Raw genomic sequence first — 21,150 nt, forward strand, 5'->3', positions numbered from 1 at the left:
GGATGGTTATGGTTTAAAGTTATTCCTATAGAAAGGTTTTCTGCTATAAATAAACTTAATGTAAGTGCAAAAAACTTTTCCCAATTTTAATTTATATTGTATACTCAAGGAGAAGAAACTGAAGGGATGGATGGTCAAATATACAGGAGACATTTAGAAGCTATACTTACAAATATATCACTGAAGGACAACTTAGACCATTTGTTGGCTAGGTAAGGTATTATTTCTGACATGCTTTTGATTTGTATTTTTGTGATTTTGTGGACTTTTGAGAATTGGTTAGCAGTTTTCTGGTATGTCTTTATGATGTACTCCTTGATTTGTCAATATCATTTCACTAATTATAAGTACTTAATGCAGTAATTGTGGCAGTAGAAGGAAAAAGTAATTTCTCTTTAGTGCTTATGTGTGATTATGGAAAGTTAATAGTTAAGCTAAATTTGGGTTATAGCTACATGTAACTAGTGCCTGATTAGAGTTTCCTATTAATAAATGATGAAAATGCCTGAAATAATACCTCACAGTTGGCATTTAGTAAATATCAATTAGAAACCTAATACTGAGCGTTGGTGTGAAGTAAAGTTATTTCTTCCTTTTCTGTAAAGATAGTTCAGTTTCCCATTTTCTTTTTTTACTTAAAGGGCAACTTGATACAAGTGCAAAGAATGTAGGCATTGCAGTCAGACATGGGCTTGAATCCTGCCTCTCTCATTTCCAGGAGAGTAGAGTAGTAAGTTCTGAAGGTCAGACTGCCTGGATCTGGTTTTGCTGTTGTGTAACATTGGCCTGTCTGCTGGTGTGTGTCATTCGTGCCCCTTGCTCACAGAGTTGGCTTGTGAATTAAATGGTAGCATACGCGGGAAGTACTGTGTAGAGTGCGGGCCCCGCAATCAAACTGGGGTTGAAAACCTGCTCTACTTCTTAAAGCACAGTAGGGCTCGCTAAATGTTGGCTATGGTGGTTCTCCTCCTTTGATCTCAGGCAAATTACAAGAATTCTTAGCCCCAGTTTTTGTATTTGTATAGTAAGAATGACTTCTGCCTTGTGGAAGTGTGGCAGATATTTCTAAAGCATCTAGAACATAATGGGTACTCAGTAAATAGTAGCTCTCATGTCTGCTACTTGCTTTGTTTTGCAGCCTTCTTTTTGAAGAGTATATTTCATATAGTTCACAGGAAGAAATCGATCCTGATAAAGTGTCTTTGCTTAACGAACAGTTTCTTCCACTTGTCAGACTTCTAGAAAGCAAGTAAGTTGTGTTTGTGCCCTTCTCTAATGTGTGCTTCTCTATTTACAAAAAGAAGATACACAGGTCACATCGTAATACAGTGAGTGGATTGTAAAGAGGCTGTCCTTTTTTTCCCCCCCTTGAGGAAGACAGGTGGGGCATTTAGGTATATTTGAAATATGACTTTCATATAGGGAATAGGGGCTGTATGGAGACTGTAGAGAGTGTAATTTTTTTTATAGAGAGACATTATGTTGTAATAGTCATAGTAATAAACTTGATTAATATCATTTGGTTTTACATATACCATTTATTAAAATTGTAACTCTCAGTCTCAGTAATTTTTTAAGTTTTATTTATGCCTTTTTTTAATACATGTATGGTGCGTGTGGTCAGTAACTTCACTAAGAATAATTAACTCATTAATTTTTTCCCAGATATCCCAGAACATTAGATGTTGTACTGGAGGAACGCCTTAAAGAAATTACAGATCTAAATAAACAAGAACTTTTTCATCAGTTTATCTCTCTTTCTACAAGTGGAGGAAAGTATCAGGTAAGTTTTTCTTCAAGAGAAATTACTACAGTTACAGGTATATTTGTGTGGTTCTTTGAAAAGCTCTGGAAGGAAATTTGTTACTTCCCGCCTTTCTTTGGAAAGTTTTATGGACAGGTGCGATTTAATACAGCTTACCTAGTTCCCTGAAGTAAGGCTCTGAGGCAGGGTTTGAATCACTGGAAAAAGGCACAGTAATTTAAATAACTGAATGTGATACTTATTTCAAGAGGAGTTTTGTTTTTTTTTTTTAAGATTTTATTTATTTATTTGACCGAGAAAGACAGCCAGCGAGAGAGGGAACACAAGCAGGGGGAGTGGGAGAGGAAAAAGCAGGCTCCCAGAGGAGGAGCCTGATGTGGGGCTCAATCCCAGGACTCTGGGATCACGCCCTGAGCCAAAGGCAGAAGCTTAACGACTGAGTCACCCAGACTCCCCTCAAGAAGAGTATTATTTGAAAATGTTACAAATGATCCTTAGCAATCACTAAAAGGTGGCTTCGCTTGGTTTCCAGCGTGTCCTTATTTTTCTCCCATATCTGCACTTTCCAGTGCAGTACCCACTAGCTACATGTGGCTGTTTAAATCATTGATTAGAAAAAGGGAGATGGATTTTAATTTCATGAGCATGTTAGAACTAGAAATTTTCTGGTGATTCACCCTAAATTTTTCCAGTAAAAGTTAGTTAAGCAGTTCTTACAATTAGCCTTGAAGATAAATATTATGAAGAGAAATGTGATTGTTTTGATTTTTCTCTTCCATAATTAGACTTCCATCTTTAATGCCGTTTCATTTCCAAATCTTAGAATGATACAGATTTCCTTCTTAGTTTGATTACATAAGTGAAGTAATTCGTCATAAATTTGACTCTCGTTGTATCATTTAGATGAATTGCTTTCTGTCTTCAGTGACCATTTTTTTAAAATTTATATTTTCATTTAGATGCTAATACAGTGATTTATTTTAGGTACTTCTCAGTCTGGAGTCAGATCTACATAAAGAATTCACAGTTACTTAACAGAATTGCTTAAACCTACCCGTAGACACAAGGGTGCTCAAAACCACAACGTTAACAATACACACTTGGTTCATCTGTTGTAACTCATACCATGTTCTAGAGACAAAGATTTTACTTTACTTCTTGGTTTCTGAAATTAGATGGTTGTTATCAAATATATTGGGCATTTTGGGATGGTTTTCTCTAGTTTTTATTCTTGATCAGATGCTGCTCAGATTTAACGGTGAAATCATTTGGTGATTGTGATGAATCCTATAGTTTTTAGCAGATTCTGATACCTCCTTGATGCTCAGTCTGAATCATCCACTTGCTGCTGTGAGACTTCTGGCCATTAATCATCTGAAAAATATGAAAACATCAGAGGTTTGTGTCAAATAGCTACATTTGTGGTATTTTTATCCTTATGATGAACAGTGTCATTCTAGAATAAGAAATTGAAGTTCCCAACTACAATTGATATTGTGTAATTACAGACATAAGATGAATAAAGCAGATGAGAGTACACTGGACAAAGATTTAGGACCATGCATGCCAGCAGCCAGCACTTTAACCTGTGTGTGCTCTAATGACAACTCTCTTCACACGTTTTCACGTTGCAGATTATTATTTAGTTAAGTGTTTTTCAGACTAGAATTTCTAGATCATTTACAGAGGCTCACAGATTATCTGCGAATGTTTTAGTTTTGAAATTTGACTCTGATGGTCTCAAGTTCAACGTGAGTGTGTTTGGAGATACGGGAACGAGAGCTTTTGGAACCCGTTCCGTGAGCTCAGTACCTGCAGTTGCGTTTCACCTTTTGGTGGCGGTAGATAGGAAGTACAAAGGCTCACTTAATTTGTTAGTAATGTCTTTATACCAAAAGGATATTTTACAAAGACTTTGCAGTGATTCAGATGAAGCAGTATATTTCAGACTTCAGCCATTCAAGCAATACCTTCATGACTTTGCTGTGTTTGCTTACTGCTCATATGCGTTCTTAGAATTTTTCTCTTGCTTTAAATGGACTCATTTTTTTTTTTTTTTTTTACATAGCCATCAAATCATGGGTTTGAAGAGCTAATTGGTATAGATATTTTATGGTAGTTACTATAATTGAAATGGGAGTGTTAATCTCTGTGATATCTGAAATCCTCTCGTGTATGTACTACTATTTGCATATTTGGAAAATTTCTGAATAAAGAAAAGTGGTCCTAGAGTTGTTTCCCCATGGCACATAGTAATATAAACATGCTGAACTCGAACTTGTGTCATGGTTGGTAGAACAGGATTCATATCACAAGTAGAGTTTAATTTCAGCTAATCATAATTACCATAGTAAATTTATTTCAGTTTGAGTTTTATTGGTTTTGTAGGGTTTTTAAATATTGGACTTAAAAAATTTGTTTTATATTTTTAATATTTTTTAATATTTTTGAGTTACTTAATTTTAAAATGATCTGTAAGTAACAAAAGCATTAGGACCTGTGAGAATGTTTCTTTAATAATGGTTGACGTAGTACTCAAATTTGTAATCTATTGCTTGATTTGATTCATTTCTGATCTGGCGTAAGTTATGTTTCACAAACTGCTTATAAGTATGTGTTACTGATTTTTTGGGTAATTAAACTGTTGAATACTGATCTTTGTTGTGCTGCAAGATTCCATTGTCTAGAATGAAAAAGGGATTCCTGGAATCTCCTAATACTCCTGAAGCTGTTCTCAGCCTTCTTTTACTCTTAATCCCTTTCTCCCCTGTCCTCTTCTGGATCTGGTTAGTTTTTCAATAGAGGGCACTGGATATATCTACCTTTCAGGTTTAAGTATTGTAATTACAGTTACTGTCTTTCTCTGCGTGCTTTGATTTCATTTTCCCTTCTCCATCAGTGACAGAACATAGATTCTATTCTAGAATTTCAGATTGGGATATTTGGCTGCTTGTTAGCTCTAGAGAAAATTTTGGTGACATTTGATACATGAGACTTGGACTTCAGTTTTGTGACTTCTCGGGATTTTGGTTTTCTCTCCCAGCACAGTGCCCTGTTACTCTTTTGGAGCATTATTTAGATTTATTTTTTTCACCATCTACACATAGGGATATATTTAGGTTGGCTTGTAGTCTTATTTTTCCGTTACTTTGAGTGATTATATGCTTTATTTTCTTTTGTTGATTAAAAAAAATAGGATCCCTTTTTGACAGACTGGCAGTTGGCTTCGCAGCAGATGTACTTATCCTTAACAAAAATCTTGATACTGATAGCTAACTTTTAACAGTACTTACAGTGTGTAAAGCCTTGTTCTAAATGCAGCATGTATTATTTCATTTTGTAGCAGTCCTTTGAGGTAAGTACTATTATTTAATCTATTTTATGGACGAGAATAGTGAGACCTGGAAGGGTAAAGTAACTTGCTGCAGGTCACACAGCAGGTAAGTGGTGGAGCTAGGATGTAAACCTAGACGTTCTGATTCTTTAGTTTATGCACACTCAATATTTGGGCTCTTATTTAACAAGACGAATTTCTTAATGCAAAAATTATGTTTGGATTATACATATTCTGTGGTATTTTCAGTAGAAACTAGGAAAAGTTTGTACCAAATAATTACTCATCTAAAAAGGCCCTTTAGAGATTATCTAGTTCAGTGCAAGTGTGCTTAGAGTGTTTGAATTTGTGTCCAGGACAGAGTCTGTATTTCTTGACTGATAATCTGGAGTACTTTTCATAAAACTAAGCTTTCTTTCTAGTGTAAACTGTTACGAGGTTTTAGCAGCAACCAAATTTATGTATTTTTTTCTTTTGCTTAGGAGAGTGTCGATGAGTCTTTCATAAAAGAAGCCATTTTAACCCGATTAGGTGATGATAGCGTAGATGTTGTTTTGTCAGCTATAAATGCTTTTAAGGTGAGTGAATTTGTTGTTTGTTGAAATACACACTTTGTAAATATTTTCTTGCTCTTCCCAGGTGATTCTCTGTTCTAGGCAGGAACATATTCGGAAATTATTCCTTCATTGGAAATTTGTTCTCTTGATAGCATAGACTTAAGCTTGGTTAAGGAAAGCTCATGGGAAAAGGTAGACTGCACAACTTTATGTATGTGGATATTCTTCAAAAGGAAAAAGTGCTTTGTGAGTTTTTATCAATAGTAAATGCCTTGGGATCATGGAAAGTTGTCTCATAAATGCCACTTTCGAGAAACTGTTCTCATAAAGCTTTGAAATTATATGTGGACGGTTGGGAGATAAACTCTATAATTCATTATTTTTTAAAGTTCATTTAACAAGCACCGTATGTATCTGAAGCAAGTGAAAATTTACTCATGTATGTTTCTTCTTCAGATTTTCAAACAACACTTTAGTTCGGAAGTGACAGTTTCAAATCTCCTCAGTCTCTTTCGAAGAGCAGAACTTTCAAAAAATAGGGAATGGTATGTATCCATTTCTCCTCATGCTATTTTGAATTGACAGAATTCTATATCAGTTTCAGCTTTATTATTTTTTTCTTTACGTTTTTGCATCTTATAGTTTAGTTACATGGCCCTTTGGTCATGGTAGTGGAATGGATGATAATGTAAATTATAAAAAGAATTAGGGCTTGTGGGGGTTCATTATACTATTCACTATGTTTGGAATTTTAATAAAATGGAGAGAGGATATAATGGGTGACATACTGAAATCTGGGAAGTAGGATGGGAAGTAATTTTAATTTTCTGCTTGATATAGTTCTGTTTGATTGTTTTTACAAGGATAGCATATTTATAATTAAAAGTAAACATTAAAATAAGCTCAGAGGCACATCGTCACCTTCTGTAATGTTCGATGAGCCCTAGTTATTTCATTTTTGGAATGTAAGCTTTTTGCATGGAAAAAAATGACGTAAGCTCCTTTGGGAAGGAGAGCATGGCTTATAGATTTTTGTATCTGTCGTATTTAGTTCTTAGCACATAGGGTGTGTTCAGATATTTTTTAAACTTGTGAGTGAATCCCTGATTTTTGGTGGAGTTGAGATACAACGTGAGGTATATGTTTTATGTTATAGTTAATGTAACGATTTCTCAAAAAAAAAAAAATTGACAGAGTTAGCAGTTTAAAATTAGTGTCCCAGATAGCTCCCTTATTAGCATGGATTTTGAGTAATTGCCTCAGTGTCTCTGAATAATGTGTTTGGTGAGGAGATCAGGGTAGTGTCAGTTGAGCGGGAGCAGTATAATGTTTTTTTGCTGAATTTAAGTTTCTAATGGGTCTCTCAACTAAATGTGTTTGTGTCTCAGGTACAAGGTACTTGAGGTAGCAGCAGATATACTAGTTAAGGAAAAGATACTGAGTGAAAATGATCAGTTGTCAAATCAGGTGGTGGGGCATCTGCTGCCATTTATGATTATTGTCAGCGATGATGTGGAATCCGCCAACACGAAAATTGCTGTTTATTTATCGAAATCAGGAATTTGCTCTCTGCACCCTGTATTAAGAGGCTGGAAAGAAGGTAAGAAATTTAGTTGCCTTTGAGGGGGGAAAAAAAACACTTTAAAAACTTTAAGAAGGTAAGTACAATTAAAAGTTGGCTCTAATTTTTATTTGAAATCATGTTTGCTATGATCTATCTGTGTCAGCAAGATTTTAAAAATTTTTGCCAAGGTCAAAAACCTACAGTTGACCCTTGAACAAAGGTTTGAAGTGCACAGATTCACTTAACTGCAGGTATTTTTTAAATAAATACAGTCTCTAAATACATTTTCTCTTCTTTAGAATTATTTAAATAGTATTTTTTTTCCTCTAAGTTACATTATTATGATAATACAGCATATGACACATATATAAGATATGTGTTAATTGTTTATGTTATGTTAAGGCTTCTGGTTAAGGCTTAGGCCATTACTAGTTAAGTTTTTGAGAAGTCAAAAGTTGTATGCAGATTTTTCACTGTGTTGGGGAGGGGCTGTGGCAACCCTCTTCCCCACGTTTTTCGACAGTCAATTACAATGAAAAGGAAGCTGACCCACAGGTAGATTCACAGTTGGATAAAAGGAAAAATATAGAGCAAACCTTCATAGGAAAATTGGGAAACTTTTGCCTAAATTTCTTACTCTACAGAATTCTTTAGGTGAGTATTGGTGATATAAGGGTCTTCTGTGTTCAATTTTTTTTTTTTTTTTAACAGCTCTTGAAAATGTGATTAAAAGCACAGAGTCAGGAAAACTGATTGGTGTGGCAAATCAGAAGATGACTGCATTATTGGCTGACAATATAAGTTCAGGGGATCCTTCCTCAATGTTAAAGATGGTGTGTATGCTGTCAAAGACCACCCCTGGACTGACTTCTTATAATTTTATTAGATTCTCAGCATTTGCTTTACTAAATTTTTTGACTGCTTTGTTACGCTTTAAGCATGTATAGTGTTACATAGTCTATTCTGCAGATTGTTTGAAATCTTCCACATCTTATGTAATTTTTTTGTGGTTTTACATTGAACTAGTAAGAATAGTGTGTACTTTTTCACTCTCCTGTTTCCTGTCATTTAAAATATAAAGTCATTTTTTGTTAAAATAGCATAATATCTAAAAGGATTTTTTTTTCTTTGTTGCACTAGTAAATAAACCTTTGTCACGGTGTTAGGTGTGTAATTTTAAAGCATTTATCCACTTGCCAGATGCAATTACGTTCATTATAATTCTGAAATTATTTTATTATTAGAAATCAGTGCTTACTACTTTTTAAAGGCTTTATATTTGTCATCTCACTTTAAACGTAAAACACATAATAGATAGGTCTGAGGTAGAAAAAATTGTTTTATTCAAGGTAAGAGCTACCAGTAATGGAGTATGTTTATTTTTCAAGGTGGAGGATTTAATAAGCATTGGGGAAAAGGAGTGCTTTAGCCTGAAGCAGAAAGTGACTTTTCACGTGATCATGGCTGTGCTTGTTTCTTGCTGTTCATCTTTAAAAGAAACTCACTTTCCATTTGCGATAAGAGTCTTCAGTTTGTTGCAGAAAAAAATAAAGAAGCTTGAAAGTGTCATTACTGCAGTGGTAAGAAGTGCAAAGTCTCTGGAACGTTGAGTAAAGTGGCAACCAGGCTTGTTAATCACAGCAACACTGAAAATTGGGGACTGAAATGCTAAATCTTTGGATGCTAGGGGTGAAATGTGAAGCAGCCTTGGGTAGCAATAGGTAGTGAGTTAGAACATTTAATTGATTTATAGAATTTCAGGATTGTGATGTTTTGTACCTCATAGTTGACTCTCCCCTGTATTATCTTTATTGAGTAATTATTTGAGTTATACTAACTACCCTTTGTGATGAATTTCTAGGCATGTTAGTGCTTGAACAAAATATGACTTCATTTTGTTGTTTACTAAGAATTGATTTTTTTTTTTTTTAAGGATTTTTCTTCGTGTTTTCTCATGCTGGTTTTTAGTATCTGCAGTATAATTTTTAACACCCTCACATTTTGCCGCTTGTTTAGAACTATTTGCAAATTTGGAGATTTTACCGTGCACCCTCTTCAGATTGGAATTAAGTGTGCGACATGAGAAAGATCCCTTTAAGGGTCTCCTAGAAATCCAACTCCTTTCTCTGTAGAAATGTACCACTCAATAAAACACAATTTATATGAATAGCATTTGTTTTTAGATAGTGTTTCAAGAAAATATAAAATGAAGCTGTGGATAACTTATTTGTATTTCTTTTGTAAATAGTGATGGGTGAACCTCTTTACAGATTTGGTTAAACCTATTAATCCTCTCCTCACTTAAATGCACATACAGACAAAATTTTGCATATTATGCAATCATACATCCATTGCAGTTCCCCTGTGTATAACCCATGTTCAGAACTCCTTCATATTTATGCTTTTTGTTTCCTTTACCATTTCAGGAAATCCCCTCAGAATGGCATTTTGAGTTGATGATGGACAGAGAGATTCCAGTGGAACTGTGGGCACATTACATAGAGCAGCTCAACATGGCCCAGCGTGTTGCTATGGAGGACTCCGTTTTACTCATATTTTCACTGAAAAATTTCATTCATGCACTAAAGGCTCCTAAATCTTTTCCTAAAGGTAGGACAAAGTGTGACTTTTGAATGTAATACTCTAGATGAATTATTGTCTCTACAAGTATTCTTTGTCTTGAGTGAAAAGTTCCCAGCAGTGTGTTCACATAAGTTTATTCATCCTTTTTCTTTCTCTTCATGTCCATGTAGATGATACGTGGTGGAATCCTGAACAACTGAAAGAAGACAGCAGAGCCTATCTGCGCTTGCTTATTGGGCTGTTTGAGATGATACTCAGTGGTGCTGATGCCATTCATTTTAGGGTTCTGATGAAACTTTTCATAAAGGTACTAGGCTCATCTTTTTCAGGCATACTCTTCCCTTTAAAAAGATACAGCAGAACATTTTTGTTATGGCAGTTTTTAATGAAAATGAAAGTAGATTTTTAAACAGTGAAGAGTATGTGGTAATACACACGGGCCCTGTGAAGTAGTGGTACCGTCATGACACCAGTCAGTAGGCCAGAGACGGACATTGCTGCGTGCCTAGTAGTGTGTTAGGCCTGTGATGTATTTACTCATCACAGCAGCCCAGTCTGATTGGTTGGTTAATTCCATTACCAGTGAGAAACTGCTGTTCAGGGGGGGTGAGTTAGCATATGCAACTCAGTTAAGAAATTTCAGTGACCTCCGTGTTGCCAGGTCTGGCAGTCAAGTGTGTTCTTGTCTCACGCCTCTCAGCAGCATTTGGCACCGTGGGTGATGCTTAGTCCATCCTGGAATTCTTTCTTAATGAGGCTTCCCCAGCATCACACGTCTTGGTTTTCTGCTTATTTTGTTTCTCATGTTGTTGTTCAGTGTGTTCAAATGCAAAGTTATAGCGAGTCCTTTGAATTCATTTACATACTTCTCATTGGTTAAAGTAAGTATGGAAACTTTTAAGTAATGAGACAAGGCAAATCATTGCAACAAAGTATTTGTTTTCTGTAATTGCACACAGATGGAAAGAGGATTTGGAACCAACTAAATGTGAGTAAAAATTAAACTTCACTGTCATTTGTTTATTTAATTTAGGTGCATCTAGAAGATGTTTTTCAGTTATTCAAGTTCTTTTCCGTTTTATGGACATACGGGTCTAGCCTTTCAGATCCACTTAAATGCAGCATAAAAACAGCACTGCAGACTCAAGCTCTTTATATAGGTTGTGAGATGCTCTCTGCTCAGAAGGCTCAGAATAAACATCAGCTGGCGTCTGTGTCTTCTCCAGGTATCGTGAGTAGCACGTTATGTTCTGTCATGTTCTGTCGTGACCAACTTTAATGCTTTCTCTATTTGTAGTTTATGTAGGTTGTAGCTGGGAGAATTTAATTTTTTTTAAATAGAGTGCTCACAGTGCGTGCACTCTGTGCTCTCTACGTGTATGTGTAATTTATGTATGTATATACATATAAACTATTGCGTTTGTATGAACTACGAATATGCATATATGTAATTTTTTTTTTAAATTTATTTGAGAGAGAAGGCGCATGCACCAGCAAGGGGGAGGGGCAGGGGGAGAGGGAGAAGCAGACTCCCCGCTGAGGAGGGAGCCTGACACGGGGCTCGATCCCAGGACCCTGAGATCATGACCTGAGCTAAAGGCAGACTTTAACTGACTGAGCCAACCAGGCGCCCCTGTATAAACTACTTCTAATCACCAAAACAGATAGTAGAAATGGCAGATGATTAATCGTGGGTTCTTAATATCCAGCTATTCACGTCCTGCGTTCAGCAGTACAGGGTTGTATGGAGAAGCCGGGCCATTCAATACAGTTCTATATTTATCAGACTACTTATAAAATGGACCTTCACTCAGACAACCTTTTTGGATTTGTCTCTTTTATCAGATGTAAGTCATTTTTAGGTTGGGCACTCACTAATAGAACACCCCAAATTAAATTTCTATTTTTTGATAAAGTGAAATTTGCAAATTTGCAAAAGATGTAGAATTTTCTGTAGTTGATGAACATGATATTGAAAAATAGGTGCTTATAAGCTACTGACAAATGAGAGAATCTGGCAGAATTAGACCCTGTGGCAATTAAAAATGAGAGAACTGATAAGGGTGATGGATGTGATTGATACTGCAAACTGGAATGATTTTAATGTCATAGGAGTAAGAGTGGCCCTTGGGAAATTTGAAGGTGTTCTAGATTTTTTTTTAATTCTAAAATTGTTTTTTATAAATGTTCTGTGAAAGCAAAGTGAAACTGTTTTCCCAAAACAGTTTCTCAATGTTTAACTTTCATTAGCTCTATGAAAGAGCACATAATTATAATTATAACCAAAATTTTGTTAAATACAAGGTAATGTACATACATAGATTTCAGGTTTTACTTACAAAATAAAGTCCCATGAATATAATTATTTCTTTACTACTTACTATAAAATTGCAGTCCCTGTTTTTAGGTAGACTTACTTTAAGAAAGTTTTTTCAGGTTTCCCCCCTCCTTTGGATGAGAAGACCCTCCTGTACATTTTCTTAAACTTTAATTCTTTTTTTTTTTTTAAGATTTTATTTATTTATTTGACAGAGAGAGACAGCCAGCGAGAGAGGGAACACAAGCAGGGGGAGTGGGAGAGGAAGAAGCAGGCTCCCAGCGGAGGAGCCTGATGTGGGGCTCGATCCCATAACGCCGGGATCACGCCCTGAGCTGAAGGCAGACGCCTAACGACTGCATCACCTAGGCGCTCCATAAACTTTAATTCTTTAATAAAAGTATTATTATAAGTATTATCTTACAAGTATTCTATAGTAATACTTTATATAAAAATTCATTTTAAAATGTCTGCAGAACAACTAATGAATCATCGAGCCTTACATCGGAAACTGGGGATGTACTGTATGGTGACTAACATAATATAATAAAAAACCATTAAAAAAAAAAATAAAAAAAAAATAAAATGTCTGCAGACTATTCCATTGTATGGAAATAGCATGATTAAATGGTTATTTTCTGTTAAATTTGGGAGTTTTCATAAAGATATGTATATTTTATTTAGAGGTCATAACTATTTTGATTTTCTAATTAAGTATGAAATGTCTGTTATCTTTTGGTATCAAAGGCAGTGGATCCTGAGGAATGTATGTCTCCAGGACCAAAATACTTAACTTTTCCCCAGTATTGCTGTAAGATAGGCTCCCTGCCTACTCCTGCTGCCTTGTCATCTGTCACCTCCCTTCTTCCTAAAGTACTTTTGCATTTACGCTGCTTAGAAATGTCACAGTACTCCACTGAAAACAGGAGAGATGCACCTTGTTCTACTGGGAAGCTCAAGGACTGCACCCTAGAGTCCCAGGGGGCCTAAAGTGGAAGGTCATTTAGCCATTGCACCTGTGCTCCATGTTCTCTTTGAGCACACAGTGAGCTTCTATGCATACCTTGTCTGTGAGGAGTCCAAGTGTTGGCTGGTACTTCTTTTAATCTATTTACAAAAAACGTTATGCCTTTCAAAAGAAAAAGGTATTGCCATATTAATATAGTATGGTGTTCTATGAATTAAGTCTTCGTCAGTGGCTTGGGAATCTAACCACCATTTATTACTTTCTGTGCAGATAATTATTCCAGCTCAGTCTTACATTTAGGAAGTTTCACTAGGTGAATAAACATTTAACATCATTTGTGAAAGATGTAGACTGCCTTTGGTTTTTTTAATACTTGACCAATATAGTATATTTATATATTTAAAACCAAAGCTCAGTATTTTTTTCAATTTTTATGTAAAATATGCTATTTTAAATCTAAATAAAATGAGTTAGGAGAATGAAGTCACATAGATTTTAAATGGAAGAACATTCCTAAATGCTGATTATTTAAGGTAGTTTTTGCTTACCTTGAGTTCCAGTACGTTACTTGAACATGGTAACTGTAGTTCTTAGTACTTTGAATTCATTTTTGAATTATTCAGGGAATTTTAGCAAATGGTATCTTAACCTGAAGCTGCCCTTTGTGTGAATTCAGTTTTCCAGCTGTTTGTTTCTGACTTTATTTTATAAATTAATATTACGTAGACCAGGAAAGATTTCCAGCTTTCAGTTTACCTTCTCAGAAAAGTTCAAAAGCTTGTTGAGCTCTTTCTTAGTGTTCCAGGAGTGGAATACATGGAATGGATCATTACTAGCAAAATAAAAGTTGCCACAACTTGTCTCAGTAGATAGTGTGGAATAAGGCTTAAATAACTAATTACCATAAAAAGAATTTAGGTATCTTTTTATCCCAAAGACATCTTTTCAAAAAACCCCAATCCAGTTGATCTTATGGATGCATTCTACCAGATTTTTGAAGCAGGTTTTTCAGTGCTGTTGAACTGAGCAGGGCATAGAATGAAGAAATGCTTGCTTTAGACAAAGCATTAGAAGCTTAACATTGAAAATTGACGGTGCTTCCAGACACAAACAGTAGGCCAGGTTGCTTTGAATAATAATGCAAAATTTCTAAATAAAATATTTGCAAATTGAGTCCAGCATATTTTTAAAAAGCGTTTACCCAAATAAGAGTTCGTTCCAACAATACAAAATTGGTTCAGAATAACAACTCTTAATATAATTGGCCATATCCATGTTAAAAGATAAAACCCATATAATTTTCCAAAGAACTGAAAAGGCATAAAAATCAGTAATTCTAATTATGTGACAGCAAAATAAGAGTGATGTAATAAAAATACTTCTCAAAGCAAAAGCTAGCATTTTCACTTCAGAGTTGGGGAGACAAAAGCATTCCTGTTAAATTCATCACTGTTACTGGATTTGGTTTTAGAAGTAGTTGTTGGCAGAAGTAGCTGTTTCAGATACTGATGGAATGTATGAATGATAAAGCTGTAGAATTCTTAGGTGGATTATTAAATGGGACACTTGGATAGCCATTTGGAAACATAAAAAGTTTGACTCCAACCTTATTCCTTAGAAATTTCATGTGAACTAAAGATTTCACATTAAAAAACAACAACAACATAGCTCTAGCGTTAGAAGAGAACGTGTAGTACATGTGACCTCTCTCTAAATATGGAGCTAGACATTTGAACAACTCAGAGTGGGGAGGGCCTCTCTAAGCAACGTACAAAACTAAAAGAAAAATTAGACTAATTTCTGCATTAGAAACTCAAACATCCATTAAGGACAAAATGTTGGCAAAGCCTGATGCACAATGGGTAGTTTGCTCTGCATAACTTGCAAGGATGTATGTACAGAGATGTCTGTTGTAGCAGTTGTAATGCTGAAAGACGAGGAGCAACTGAACTGCCACCAGTAAGATACTGGTTTAAAAAATAAAATATAATGGAGAACCGTACAGTTTTAGACGAATGATTTAATTTAGATACACACACACTTATGTGGAAAACACTTCAAAATAAATTGAGATGTGGTCGTGTGTGTGTGCACGCGTGCGCCACGAACATCATGTGCTCTGCTCTCATTTGTGTGTTTTCAAAAGGATAGACTAGCATATATCCAACATTTTGATAGCATCGTAAATAATTAAATGGTGAATGGTCTTCGGAGAGGATTTCAGTGAGGAGGAGAACTTCGGCATACCCTTTGGAACTATTTAAGTTTTGTACTGTTTCAGTTTTTTAAATTGCTAAATTTTTCTCCCTTTGGTTTTAGTGGTGATATCTCTACTCATTAATCTGGGAAGCCCCGTAAAAGAAGTACGAAGGGCCTCCGTTCTTTGTCTCCAGGCCCTCAGTGGAGTGGTGTCACATTTCCATCTGGTAATAAATCATTTGGTTCCTAAAACAGAGGAGATCACCTCAGATGTCACCTATGTTGCTCAGGTAAACTCATCAGCAAAGAAGATCAATCGTGTGCACGTGCCTGTGTATACCTGTGAACGGTTTCAGCCTTTCTCGACATTTTGCTTTGTAGGGATTTTGATTGAGTTAAGTCACTGAATTTAGAAATTGATGTCGATATCTGCACAACTTTCTCTTCCCATTTTTAAAAGATAGCCGTATAGTGTTTCAGTTCTGCTTTGTTTTCTTTGGCTAAAAGGCCAGTATTTGGCTTTTGATAGTAAACTAACTTAGAGGTATTGATACCATTTCCTGTTGAGGTTTCAAGGGGAAATGAAAAAATGATTATCAGTAAACGCGATTTGGAAAAAGAATCTTCCGTGATTAGTACATTTAACCTTTGTAGTTCCTTAACCCTTTTTTATCAAATTTTCATTTTGGTGTCCTAGGATTTAGCTACTTTATTTGAGGAACTACAGAGAGAAAAGAAACTGAAATCTCATCAGAAGTTATCTGAAACTTTGAAAAACCTACTGAATTGTGTATATAGTTGCCCATCTTACATTGCAAAAGATTTGGTGAAAGTACTTAAGGAAGTCAACAATGAGGTATGTGCGATTCAGGTGGCTTATACATTCCATGTAATGTTACTAAACACTTGTATCAGCTCATGAATGAAGAAAGTGTTTGCAGGAGTTACAAATTTGCACTCAGAAGTGAAAATTTTCTTTCTAATTTGGGAGGGGGAAGTGCTGAGATGTAGTACAGATACAGGGCACAAAAAGCAAGTATTGGTGGGTTTTTTTTTTTCCATTTTAAAATTGTGTGCTATCCTTGATCATTTACTTGATTTGAAGTGAATTTTTTTAAAAAATGGGGAAAAACATGGAGATGCACTGCTGAGAAAACTGTTGGTTTGTATCTTCTGATGGAAATCCTCCACGAGGTAATGTATTTGGACATAGAGAACATTCCAGAATCCTTTTGTTCATAAAGTGTGTGTGGTTGAACATTTTTCTGGGGGAAAATCCATAGCTTTCATTATGTTGTCAGGGAAGCCTGTGGTAGAAAGGAGGTTTTGAAGCACTGGTTTACGTGATGGCATGTGTGATCAGCGGACTGTTCCAAAAGTGCCTAGATGTTTCACCAGTCTCGGACTGACTACAACCTGGAGAACTAAAGCAAGGCTATGATGGAGTGAAAACCACGTGATTAGATTTTCCTGGTGGCGGCAAAGAGATGGCATTTATCTATCAGCTTTGTGTCATCCCTTGTAGTTTAAACTAGGAATTGACCGTCTTGTTCTATGAAGGACCAAATAGTAAATATTTGAGGTACTGTGGACTCCACAGTCTTTCTTCTTGCAGGTGCTCGGCTCTGTCATTGTATTGTGAAAGCTAGAGCCAGTTATGTAAACAAATCAGCTTGGCTGTGCTTCAGTAAATAAAATTTACATAAACAGGTGGTCCTCTGGATTTGGCCCACAAGCCATAATGTGCTCACATTTGGTTTAGTTGTTAAAGACATACGTAATTTGGAAGTTCTGTTTGAGGAAGCATGCAGTGTTTAGAGAAAGCTAAAATTTATTTTTGTGGTCTAAAACTTTAGTTTGTATTTCTTGTTGTCAGAAAGTCTTGGGACACCCACGAATTACTCCTCATCTCTGAAGGGTTTAGAGCTTTTGACCATTATAAACTGAACTATCAGAGGGGACTTGAGTGCTTAATTGGATTAAATAGCCTTCCTCATGTCCAAGAGATCATCTTTGATTTGGTTTTTTCTCTAGGCTAAGCTCCCAGTCTTGCAACATTGTATCTTTGGATGTCTTTGTAAAGCAAACAAAAATATGTCAGTATAGATAACTGTTTGCTAATAAATTTCCCAAACTTTAGATGGTGCTTTCTCAGCTATTGCCTATGGCTGAACAACTGTTAGAAAAGATCCAGAAGGAGCCGACAGCTGTCCTGAAAGACGAGGCCATTATTTTACATCTCACCCTGGGAAAATACAATGAATGTTCAGCTTCCCTTTTACACAAGGACCCAAAGAGTCTAGATATATTTGTAAAAGCCGTGCATACAACAAAGGAGCTTTGCACAGGAATGCCAACCATTCAGATAACAGCTCTTGAAAAGGTCAGTGACTTTTTTCCAAAAGTAAAGTATATTCAAGCTCTTAAAATTTTGTAATGTTTTACTTGGAGAAGCTAAGTGGACTGGACATGTTTTAAAAGGAATATGATCTATTTGGCCTGCTTTTGCAAAGTTGAGTGATGATGTACATGTGTGATAAAACGGCGTTTTAGCTGACAAAATGAGAACAAGATTGCCTCATAGGAAAGAACAGTATAAAGGTCATTTTTGGAATTCATGTTTATTGAGCTCAATTGCCTTTTTTTTTTTTTACCTCCTCTAGATTACAAAGCCATTTTTTGCAGCTATATCAGACGAAAAAGTTCAGCAGAAGCTTTTGTGCATGTTGTTTGATTTATTGGTGAATTGTAAAAATTCACATTGTGCCCAGACCATTAGCAGTGTTTTTAAAGGGGTAAGTTGCAAACTTCCTATAATTTGTTAATTAACATTTCTTCTCTTCCAAGTGACACCGTGTTTAACCAACCTCTGATTTCCAGTGCTTTTAGAAGGTCAGATGTTAGCATTAATAAGAATCATGGACACGTAGCTCATAGAAAGTGCAAAATCAGAATTGTAAGTCTTCAGCACTAGTTTTATTTTGTGAAATATTTATAGTTTTAACCAGGTTGGGTGTGTGTGTTAGTTTGGATCTTACTCAGATGGGATATACCTGTTTTATGCAAGGATGTTCAATGGGGGACAGGTTATACTTAAATAGTTGTTTAATGACATGTATATGATGGAATTGAGCATCTGTTTTTTGGTTTATGTGTATATTAAAACATAGCTGTAGGGGCACCTGGGTGGCTCAGTCATTAAAGCGTCTGCCTTTGGCTCAGGGCGTGGTCCCAGGGTCCTGGGATCAAGCCCCGCATCAGGCTCCCTGCTCCACTGGGAAGCCTGCTTCTTCCTCTCCCACTCCCTCTGCTTGTGTTCCCTCTCACTGGCTGTCTCTCTCTGTCAAATAAATAAATAAAATCTTTAAAAACAAAAACATAGCTGTAAATCAGAACAACCACTTAGTTACTTTTTTTTGTTGTTAAAAAACACAGAACAAGTTCACAAAAATAGTAGTATGGGGACGTCCTAGTATCCACATGCAGCAGCTCTCAGAATTTAACATATTTTCTTAGATTTCTAAGATGCAGATTTCTAAGTGAAACAAATTAAGGTGCGGATTAGTGTGTATACGACACTCCTGTTAGTGTGTTGTGGTTTTCATCTTTATACAGCTGTTAGGATGTGGAAAAGAATATATAGTCAGTGGCATTTGCCTTTGGGGATTGGTTTGGGCTCTATAGTCATAGGAAAATGTGAATGTGGACGTAATGTGGATGTGGACATTTAAGTCAACATTTATGTCTCTAATTTTATCCCATGGAAGTGTATCATCCATCATTCTTCCTTCATATTTCAGATTTCTGTTAATGCTGAACAAGTCAGAATAGAACTGGAGCCACCAGACAAAACGAAGTCCTTGGGCACAATTCAGCAAACAAGAAGACAGAAAATGCAGCAGAAGTAAGAGCTAGGAGTGCAGTGAGGACATGCCATTTATTCCCCAGGCCTTGAATGTTATGAAACCATTTTGATTTTTTGATACCCATCAATTTGGTTAAATAGGTGTGATAATTTTTACTTCGTATTGTGAGTGTTTGCTTTTCCAATATTTTCTGTTTTCCAGAAAATCACAAGATCTAGAATCTGTTCAGGAAGTTGGAGGTTCTTACTGGCAAAGAGTAACCCTCATCCTAGAATTACTGCAGCACAAAAAGAAACTTAAAAATCCTCAGATACTGATACCGACTCTTTTTAACCTGCTGTCAAGGTGCTGACACTTGCCTTTGCCTTTGATCTATGAGAGCATAGGATTCTAATTCATGCACATCTTACTTAACGTTCTTTTTTTAATATAGTCTTCTCTTGCTTAACTAGTCTGTAAAATAAAGGAAGTTATGTACTTTAGTTAACAGATTAAAAGAAAGGTGTTAGGTACCTATTGCCAGTGCTGCAAACTGATCTTCCTTCTGTGTTGTATAGTGAATGACCATTCCCCTTATAGCCTACTTCTTCACTTTCAGCACCATGTCCTCGGGGTGTCCTTACTTTAAAGTGTGAAACTAGCTGTTTTTTAGGTGTAAATTACCAGATAGGTGTAGTGTATGGCCATTGTATTGTAGATATTTGCTTTTGTCTGAAAAGCAACATAATTTTCAAGGTTGTCCTCTAAGATTTCAAATAGACTGATGAAAAGTACAACAGAGAGGAGAGATAAAATTTGATGTTAAGCACCTGCCCATATGAGAAAAAAATCAATTAGAATCTTAAATCTTATTTATAGACTACATTTAATGTTAATATTTTAGGTATTCCTAATTAAATATGTCTTCTGGACAGACGTCATTAATGCATCGCTGAAATTATATAACTTTCATTTCCCATTATTTCTTTTCCGGGGTTTCCTGAAGGAGTTTAGAACATCTGCCAGCGGAGCAGGGAAATATGGAATACACCAAACAATTAATTCTTAGTTGTTTGCTCAATATCTGCCAGAAACTCTCTCCAGATGGTGGCAGAATACCAAAGGGTATGTACTTTGTTGGAAGGATTACTTGCTTTGTATCTGGGTGTACCTACCACTTAGAGATTGTTTCTTTCTCATCACTGTAGATGTTCTAGATGAGGAGAAGTTCAATGTGGAGTTGATCGTTCAGTGCATCCGTGTTTCAGAGATGCCACAGACCCATCACCATGCCCTTTTACTTTTGGGTACTGTTGCTGGAATATTTCCTGTAAGTATTAATGATCTGAGACTTCAGCCAATATTTTGTTATTTTCTTTCTTCAGTGGAAATGCATAAGTGCTCACTGGTCTGAATTCAGTGGACTTTGGTCTTATTGGTGGGACTCTCAGCCCTGTCTCCTAACAGCTGAGGCAGTGTAAGCTGGTTGCTCTTGCTTCGGGTCCTCTTTATACAGTGGCAATAATGGTAACCTTCTGCATAGGGTTATTGTGAGGATGTGACTGGGTGGTTTATGGTTTGCACTCAGTGCAGAGCCTGGCATGGTGTAACTGTGTGATAATTGGTAGTATTAATGTTACTTGAAAAAAATTACCATCGCATTATCCTCAGACAGCTTTCATCCAGTGCGTTGAGAAAAAGTAATTTGATTATAAACTTACCTCAGAGAAATCATGTTCCTTTATAGAAGTACATCTTTTGAAGATAATTGAAATTTTTTTCCTGTTGGGGATTTAGGTCACAGTTTCTACACCTGGGGTTTTCTGTGAGCTCTAGTGGTCTTTCAGTATACTAACATCATGTGCTAGATTTTATGCATCTAGGAATTTTTTCCTCAGAAGAGAGTAGCCCTCAGAGGAGCTGATAATCTAGAAACAATTAAGAATCATTGATATTTTTTCTTTGCTTTTATTGAAATGTAGTTTGTACACCATAAAATTCATCCATTTAAATAGGCAT

General features: G+C 35.9%; 1 protein-coding gene across 1 annotated transcript in view; it reads left to right on the plus strand.

The window, feature by feature from the left end:
- HEATR1 (HEAT repeat containing 1) overlaps nt 1–21,150 on the plus strand; it is a 52,344-nt gene that overhangs the window by 7,292 nt on the left and 23,902 nt on the right. The window contains exons 9-28 of the mRNA XM_008689637.2: nt 110–212; nt 1,139–1,249; nt 1,666–1,783; nt 3,059–3,163; nt 5,582–5,677; nt 6,113–6,201; nt 7,045–7,256; nt 7,932–8,053; nt 8,609–8,800; nt 9,647–9,830; nt 9,974–10,110; nt 10,837–11,029; nt 15,407–15,576; nt 15,984–16,142; nt 17,427–17,669; nt 17,950–18,081; nt 19,087–19,190; nt 19,354–19,497; nt 20,138–20,256; nt 20,340–20,461. Coding sequence (XP_008687859.2) covers nt 110–212; nt 1,139–1,249; nt 1,666–1,783; nt 3,059–3,163; nt 5,582–5,677; nt 6,113–6,201; nt 7,045–7,256; nt 7,932–8,053; nt 8,609–8,800; nt 9,647–9,830; nt 9,974–10,110; nt 10,837–11,029; nt 15,407–15,576; nt 15,984–16,142; nt 17,427–17,669; nt 17,950–18,081; nt 19,087–19,190; nt 19,354–19,497; nt 20,138–20,256; nt 20,340–20,461 — 2,855 coding nt within the window. The remainder of the gene's footprint in view (nt 1–109; nt 213–1,138; nt 1,250–1,665; nt 1,784–3,058; nt 3,164–5,581; nt 5,678–6,112; nt 6,202–7,044; nt 7,257–7,931; nt 8,054–8,608; nt 8,801–9,646; nt 9,831–9,973; nt 10,111–10,836; nt 11,030–15,406; nt 15,577–15,983; nt 16,143–17,426; nt 17,670–17,949; nt 18,082–19,086; nt 19,191–19,353; nt 19,498–20,137; nt 20,257–20,339; nt 20,462–21,150) is intronic.

Source organism: Ursus maritimus, unplaced genomic scaffold (genome assembly GCF_017311325.1).
Source record: "Ursus maritimus isolate PB19 unplaced genomic scaffold, ASM1731132v1 scaffold_7, whole genome shotgun sequence".
In the NCBI taxonomy this organism is placed as follows: domain Eukaryota; kingdom Metazoa; phylum Chordata; class Mammalia; order Carnivora; family Ursidae; genus Ursus; species Ursus maritimus.